General features: G+C 39.8%; 1 protein-coding gene across 1 annotated transcript in view; it reads left to right on the top strand.

The window, feature by feature from the left end:
- Positions 1 to 276: 276 nt before the first annotated feature.
- CASS4 (Cas scaffold protein family member 4) overlaps positions 277 to 8947 on the top strand; it is an 82803-nt gene continuing 74132 nt past the window's right edge. The window contains exon 1 of the mRNA XM_063959024.1: positions 277 to 399. Within this exon, the coding sequence (XP_063815094.1) occupies positions 388 to 399 (12 nt within the window). The 5' untranslated portion in view covers positions 277 to 387. The remainder of the gene's footprint in view (positions 400 to 8947) is intronic.

Below are 8947 nucleotides of genomic sequence, written 5' to 3'. Positions count from 1 at the left end.
GTAAGATTGTGTAAGTAAGAAAAAGAAAGGCACATGAAGAAAGAATAGTAATACTTTTAGATTGCAAGGTTTTGTAATTGTATATTTTTATAGTAAAACAAAGTACAGTTAAGTTTAGCTGTAGCATGTGAGCGAATGATACCCTAGGCATGCCCAGAGCCAACCTTTTTGATCTGCATTACAATAATACCCTGTGCCAATAGGAAGCAGGAGGTGTGGCTACTGGACATTCTATCCCATTCATCTTTAACTAAGTCTCAGTTAGGCACAAGCAGTAGCAGGGTAGGGAATACTTCCCAGAATCTCACACTGAGAATTTAGGGGCTCTGGGTTACTGGATACTATTTCAATCCCTCTGGCATGGACTATTAAATCACTGGATACAGGATGAAGGTTACTGTAAGTACTGCTATTTTATTACCTGCACATTCAAACTGACTATGGAAGTTTTTGTTTCCTAGTGAAGCCTAGATTTATGTGATGCAACTGCAGTGTAATAATCTGTAGTACTGGTCTTGTCACTCTATCCTGATTTTAATAGTGTTACAAATAACATATACCAAAACATTAATTGCTAAATTAATTACAAATCAAACCCACGTTTCATTCCATTTTACTTTTTTTCTGTTTGATTAAATGGTTTATAAAAAAAAAAAAAAAAAAGGTTTAAAGCCATAACATTAGATGACTTTATTGTAGTATTGATTTGTGTTGTAAATGTACATTTATATTCCTGCTGGCGTAGGAGGTATGATTATTATGCAGAATATACTTAATAAAATGTAACAAATTATTTCAAAGTAAGCGCTACATGTGAAAATAGGACTTTTCCAACAAGTCACATGTTATTTTTTTCCCCCTTCTATTTTATAGCAAGTTGTGCAATAGAACTTTGGAAGTGTTTACATGGGGTCCTAAATACTTGGAATTTTTTTGAAAGAGGGAAAAGGTCATCTGGACTGTTTTATGGCAAACCTAGCAGAGAATGACTTTCTATTAGGAAATGCAATTCAGATGATTTTTGTGACTTTTATGCACTGCTGAGCTCCTGTAAGAAATGTGACATTCCTGTTTGCTGAACACTGCATGTGACTCATGGGTAATAGGTGGGGGGTGACGGTGGCACTAGATGCAGTTTATAATGACTTCAGTGTCACTTCCTTTAGAATTACTTGTATGTGGAAGAATAACTTGTATGCAGAACTTTAAGGTGGCCATCCACTACTCAGACTTGTCTGAACTGCAGATAGCATCAGATTTCTCTTGAACTCTCCCGGGAGCGTCCCGGGAATTGGATCAGACCCTGGCTTTAATTTTAATTACATTCACTTCAGATATATCTGATGCGATATATCATGTGCCAGGTCGCATCAGATATATCTGATGCACACATGCTACATGCGATTGATCTGATGCTGCTGCTGCCCCGTCTTGTGGTGGGTGGGAGTGGCCAGGGAGATGCCAGTCAAGTGACGCTTCAGATGAATCTGATCAGATACATCTGAAGTAAAAAAAACAATCTGATGTGCACCTGTTTTCTTCAGATTCAGATAAATAGTTGGGGCAGCCTCAGAGATCTGTAGTTCAGATATATCTGACACGGGAGTGCGCATCGGATCGGAAGAGCCATCCGATGTGACACTTTTCTTCAGATATGACGGTCAGATGTGTCGAACTCTGAAGAAAACTGCCCAAATCGGACTAGTGGATGGGGGCCTTTAGATTGTCAATAATTTTTCAAGCTTGCTTTCGTTGCCCAACAGAGCTTACAGTTTAATTTTTGATGCACATTTAATATAAAAAAAAACATCAATGACATCACATAGAAGCAAAATTTGTATTGTTGTGCTGTGATGTCACCTTGTATATGCAGTACACAAAATTAATTACATTACTAGTCATCTAGTTTATTGTCTGAATTAGAGGTTAGCAGGTTGGGGTTTTCAAACTGCAGTGGAACTTAAAATCCCAGCATGCATTACCATAACAGCATTGCTAATCATCTAGTATATCTGATAAATCAGGGAAAGGCAATCCAGTTGTGGCTGAACTACAAGTTGCAGCATGCACTGCCTGCATGCCTTACTGTAGCAGTTTTACTAGTCTTATGTTTACTGTTAGATCAGGGAAGTCAAATGGGAGCTTTAAAACTGTTGTGGCTGGCATGGCATTATGGAACTTGTAGTTCTACAACAGCTCAAAAGACTGAACTTGCATTCCTCTGATTTAAAAGTTTATCATTTAATGCCTTGTAGTTCTACAAAATGCTGAGCGTCCAGTGAACTGTACTGTGTTATGAATCTGCTTTGGGCGTATTCTATAATGTAACATGTGCTGTACATATCCAGCTGTCATATTTAAATGCCCGTGGTCTACAAGAGATGATCTCACTGTATCTACACTTTACCAGGTGGACGTGGGAAGCCAGCACAGCTGGAAACTATTACTAGATCATTAGCTGAAGAAACACCCTTTCCCAGGATTTGAGGATGTGAATTGCAATATTAGTTGCTCTGTGTGATCTGATTTTACAGCATCCAGTCTCCTAGTAAGGCAGCCATTTCTTTTGTGCAGCCTTATGTGTGGCAGACAAGCTTGTCACTGTTATTCTTATGATATGCAGTGAGGGACGGTATTGGGTGAAAGCCAGAAAGGTCCGGACTCTGGAATGCCAGACAGGTCCAGCTACCTGCAGCGACCTGGGCTCTCTGTGCGTGTCCCCATGTATGACACACAGCAAATGGTGCAAGGAGATGTATAGCCCCCTCCTGACCTGCATCTGCTGCACTCAGGCAGAGAGAATGGGCTGCAGCATGGCTGGAACAGTCTGGACTTGGGAGCCAGTCCGACGTTCTGTACAGTGACTTTTGCTGCTGTGGAGCTTTCTGTGCCCATATCCGTGTATGTGATATGTTTGCTGTGTGGCAGCCGCAGCTGTCAGGGAGATATGCATAGAGAACTCCACAGTGGCCGAGGTTGCTGCAGGTAGCTGGTCCGGTCCTGCATTCCGGAGTCTGGACCGTTCCGTCTTGTACCTATTCCCATGAGTGACTCGTCTGTGGGTCACACAGAAAGTATTTAGCATTATTGGTACAATCAGAACATTTGTGCTATATGAAATATTACCTTTCATTAGTTTGTGCACAGTTATATAGCAAGGGTGGGCAGCAGGAGCCCAGGGTGCAGACAACACCAGTTAGAGGGGGTAACAAGATCACATTACAAAAAAAACAACAACAACAAAAACAACAACAAAAAAACACTATGTCAATGAGGTTAATCACAGTATGAGCTAAATGATATGTATTATTGCTATGGGTTACAACACATAGTTGCTATTAAATTGAATTTGTCTTCTGTGCAAAGAGAAGGCATCAAATTTTGGGGCCTAGAGCAATCTCCAGCAAATCTATACATTAGAGCAGTGATGGCTAACCTTGGCACTCCAGCTGTTGTTGAACTACATATCCCAGCATGCCCTGCTAGTTTTGTTATTTGGCCATGCTAAAACTGATGCAGGGCATGTTGGGATGTGTAGTTCAACAACAGCTGGAGTGTCAAAGTTAGCCATCACTTCATTAGGGGTTAGTGACCTCTGTAAAGCACTAGGCACAGTGCCGCACGGATGCCACTTGTTCCTTGTAAATGTATAGGCTATAAGCACAGTCCACAACATGTCTGCTTCGGGATGTAGTCAGGATCCTAACACCGGAATCCCGACGCTCACAATGCGGGCAGATGCCCAAGGAGAGTATTAGGGTTAGGGTTAATCTGTTTTGTTTTGTGTAGAAATAAAAATAGTAGATGTTACAGTATAAGCTAGTACCATGTGAGATGTTACAGTATAAGCTAGTACCAGGTCAGATGTTACAGTATAAGCTAGAACCATGTGAGATGTTACAGTATAAGCTAGTACCATGTGAGATGTTACAGTAGAAGCTAGTACCATGTGAGATGTTACAGTAGAAGCTAGTACCATGTGAGATGTTACAGTAGAAGCTAGTACCATGTCAGATGTTACAGTATAAGCTAGTACCAGGTCAGATGTTACAGTATAAGCTAGTACCAGGTCAGATGATACAGTATAAGCTAGTACCAGGTCAGATGATACAGTATAAGCTAGTACCATGTGAGATGTTACAGTATAAGCTAGTACCAGGTCAGATGTTACAGTATAAGCTAGTACCATGTGAGATGTTACAGTATAAGCGAGTACCAGGTTAGATGTTACAGTATAAGCTAGTACCATGTGAGATGTTACAGTAGAAGCTAGTACCATGTGAGATGTTACAGTATAAGCTAGTACCAGGTCAGATGTTACAGTATAAGCTAGTACCATGTGAGATGTTACAGTATAAGCGAGTACCAGGTTAGATGTTACAGTAGAAGCTAGTACCATGTGAGATGTTACAGTAGAAGCTAGTACCATGTGAGATGTTACAGTATAAGCTAGTACCATGTGAGATGTTACAGTATAAGCTAGTACCATGTGAGATGTTACAGTATAAGCTAGTACCAGGTCAGATGTTACAGTATAAGCTAGTACCATGTGAGATGTTACAGTAGAAGCTAGTACCATGTGAGATGTTACAGTATAAGCTAGTACCATGTGAGATGTTACAGTATAAGCTAGTACCATGTGAGATGTTACAGTATAAGCTAGTACCAGGTCAGATGTTACAGTATAAGCTAGTACCATGTGAGATGTTACAGTATAAGCTAGTACCAGGTTAGATGTTACAGTAGAAGCTAGTACCAGGTTAGATGTTACAGTAGAAGCTAGTACCAGGTGAGATGTTACAGTATAAGCTAGTACCATGTGAGATGTTACAGTATAAGCTAGTACCATGTGAGATGTTACAGTAGAAGCTAGTACCATGTGAGATGTTACAGTAGAAGCTAGTACCAGGTTAGATGTTACAGTAGAAGCTAGTACCATGTGAGATGTTACAGTATAAGCTAGTACCATGTGAGATGTTACAGTATAAGCTAGTACCAGGTCAGATGTTACAGTATAAGCTAGTACCATGTGAGATGTTACAGTATAAGCTAGTACCAGGTTAGATGTTACAGTAGAAGCTAGTACCATGTGAGATGTTACAGTATAAGCTAGTACCAGGTTAGATGTTACAGTATAAGCTAGTACCATGTGAGATGTTACAGTATAAGCGAGTACCAGGTTAGATGTTACAGTAGAAGCTAGTACCATGTGAGATGTTACAGTAGAAGCTAGTACCAGGTTAGATGTTACAGTAGAAGCTAGTACCATGTGAGATGTTACAGTATAAGCTAGTACCAGGTTAGATGTTACAGTATAAGCTAGTACCAGGTTAGATGTTACAGTATAAGCTAGTACCATGTGAGATGTTACAGTAGAAGCTAGTACCATGTGAGATGTTACAGTATAAGCTAGTACCAGGTTAGATGTTACAGGATAAGCTAGTACCATGTGAGATGTTACAGTATAAGCGAGTACCAGGTTAGATGTTACAGTAGAAGCTAGTACCATGTGAGATGTTACAGTATAAGTGAGTACCAGGTTAGATGTTACAGTAGAAGCTAGTACCATGTGAGATGTTACAGTATAAGCTAGTACCATGTGAGATGTTACAGTATAAGCTAGTACCATGTGAGATGTTACAGTATAAGCTAGTACCATGTGAGATGTTACAGTATAAGCGAGTACCAGGTTAGATGTTACAGTAGAAGCTAGTACCATGTGAGATGTTACAGTATAAGTGAGTACCAGGTTAGATGTTACAGTAGAAGCTAGTACCATGTGAGATGTTACAGTATAAGCTAGTACCAGGTTAGATGTTACAGTATAAGCTACTACCATGTGAGATGTTACAGTAGAAGCTAGTACCATGCGAGATGTTACAGTAGAAGCTTGTACCATGCAAGATGTTACACTATAAGCTAGTACCAGGTTAGATGTTACAGTAGAATCTAGTACCAGGTTAGATGTTACAGTATAAGCTAGAACCATGTGAGATGTTACAGTAGAAGCTAGTACCATGTGAGATGTTACAGTATAAGCTAGTACCAGGTTAGATGTTACAGTATAAGCTAGAACCATGTGAGATGTTACAGTAGAAGCTAGTAATAGGTTAGATGTTACAGTATAAGCTAGAACCATGTGAGATGTTACAGTATAAGATAGTCCCAGGTTAGATGTTACAGTATAAACTAAGACCAGGTTAGTTGTTAAAGTATAAGCTAGTACCTACCACATCTGACCATAATCTTTTCTACTAATGAAACCACAATCATTTCTGTAGTATTGTGTTTTCTCTTAGTGCCTTAAACATATTTTCTAGCACTTACTTGTGAAACCCTTTTGTATATGGGGACCTCAACATTCCCTCTTTCAACTAGACTCTGTGATCTAGTGCAAAGCTTCCTATTCACCCCTCAGGCATCATAAATGAAGTTGTGTATTTATTTACTGGGGCAGGAAGCCATTGTAACTGCAGCACTATAAACTTTCAATGAAAATGTTCAGGACAGCTTGATAAAGTTTCTTCAGTGAAACTGAAAAACATGTCTGCCTTAGTTGCAAATTGTGTTATACTACGGAACGCTTTAAGCGGTATCAAATTAGACAAATCAGTTGGCAATTAATTTGTTGCTGCAAAAGCGTTAACAAAATACTATATAAAGTTCCTGGACACAACTATTGTAAGGGATTTTTGTGTTTTACTACCCCTATGCCCTTTTATTTTATATGTTAACTTTAGAATGAGGTGTTAATTTGTCATGAGAAGTGACACCTGACCCTGTGACTGTTAAGGATTTTATTCGGCTGCAGAGGTAAAGGTGCAATAGTCTGTCATTAGTGACACCACCAGCTATTAACAGTGATACAACTGCTGCATCCAGATCTTCTCACCTGACACTTGCTTTGTTTGTCCACTTGTGTTGTCAGTGTGTGAGCTGCAGTGACCTCAGGTGACTTGGACCGGTCTCCACCTGTTAATGCAATCAGTAGAGCAGGGCACATTGCTGTTGTACCAAAAGGTCTTTATGGGCCTATTTATCTAATACAAGAAAGAATTCCATAGACAACCCTGAGACTGAATCCCCCTTTTACCACCATAGCTATATATTCACCTCACTTTAATGTGAAAGGGTAGAAACACTGTATTTATGCACTGAATGGAAAGGGTAAACACATTCTATTTGCATGATTTGAGGAGTGTTTGACTAGAGATAGAGCACTTACTGTATTCCTTCTTTATAACTGAGGCCATATGGAGCAGGATATTAAGTGGGGAAAAATCCTAAATTTAGTCATATTATTAGAATATAACATCGGCATATAGAGGCATATTAACATACAATTGGGAAAAAATGACCGCTTGCATTTATCAAAGTTCGGGTGCTGGAACTCTGTCCTGGTGAATGCCTAGAAGCAAAGTGATACAGTAGCTGCAGTTAACGCCTTGCTTCCGTGTTCTACTTTGGTGCGCATGTGCAGCCACTGTATGCGTCAGTGTTTCCACAGTGAATCCCTCTCCGGTAAATTTGCGAAAAAGTAGTCCATAGGTTAGTTATCTGCCGGGGTTAAGCCCTGGAACTTGGTAAATCCAACTTGTATAACGGCCCACATTCAAACCTTTGCTTTTGCAGTCGCAAACAGAAGGACCTTAGCAGATATCTGCTGCAGCCTCCGGCTCTCCTGGTTACACAAACTTATGTATGTCCTGTATAAAGTGGGAGAGACTACATAGAAAATATAATTCATAACACAGGACAATAGATCACAAAACAACAAAAATGTGTTCCTTAGATAAGGACACGGGAATTACCTTTTTCTATAAACAAAACGGTTGCTTATGCTGTATGTTTCGTGCTTGTGGGAGGAACATTTCTTGGTTCCAAGGGTTGTATATTTGGTATGAGACCTCTTTAATTTGATGCCGTAAACTGTATTTAATAACATTGTGCCTATTGTACAGATATCTTGCACCCCATAACAAAAATAGATAACAGCTTGTAGTCCACGTGGATCGTTAAGTATGAAAAGGTTCCAAAAAAGAAAAAAATTGTGAGAAACTCATGTCGACCTTTTTCCATGTCGACCTTGTTGCTGTCGACCTTTTGTCCATGTCAACCAAAGGCGTGTCGACCAATTGGCGTCGACCTAAGGTGTGTCGACCTTTTTGTTGTCGACCTGGAGTCCGGATACCATGGCTTACAGTCAATGGGAGCAATTCAATTCTCAGTGATGTGCACAAATGCACAACACTATGGACTCAAAGGAAAATGTGTAATGTTTGTGGCCACGAGTTACCACATTGATGTTTTTTTTAAGTGTGGTGCTGCAGGCTCCATCTATTCTGCATCCTGATTGCTGGACATCTGGCTCCTATAAATTATCCTGCAATGCTGATGACACCAGTGGGAGATATACACAGAGCAGGGAACACAGGAAACTGCACATTTGTAAATCTCTTCCATTAAAATCAAGACTTCCTTCTCTCATTCAACCTCGGATTGTTGTTTGTTGGTCGATGCATGTTTAAGAAATGGGATTCTTTGTCATGTCCTGTGAGGGTCACTCAGAGTCTGCCCTATTCATATGCAAATAGAACCCCTTGTAGATAGAGGACCTCTGTACATAAAGCTCTAAATACAGTAGGATCTTGGGGTAGGTAATGTCTCTGATTACCATTTCAAACACAGATGTTTTAAGTACATTCACCTTTCAATTCTAATCTCCTGTGTAGAACTTTTCATTTGATCCATGCTACCTTGTATGTCCAGATGGACTTTTGGATTTATTTTTTTTTATGCATTTGGAGCAATTTGACGCTTCAGACGCAATAAAACCACCTTCCATTCACTTAAACAGAATACTGCAATAAAACTGAAAAATACTCGTAAACAGATATGAACAAGCTAAGGCGCATATTTATTACAATCCGCTTCTCAGATGTAGATG

This window comes from Pseudophryne corroboree, chromosome 3, assembly GCF_028390025.1.
Source record: "Pseudophryne corroboree isolate aPseCor3 chromosome 3, aPseCor3.hap2, whole genome shotgun sequence".
NCBI classification, from domain to species: Eukaryota; Metazoa; Chordata; class Amphibia; order Anura; family Myobatrachidae; genus Pseudophryne; species Pseudophryne corroboree.
The sequence above is the reverse complement of the archived record's forward strand: the minus strand, read 5'-3'. Positions and strand labels throughout refer to the sequence as shown.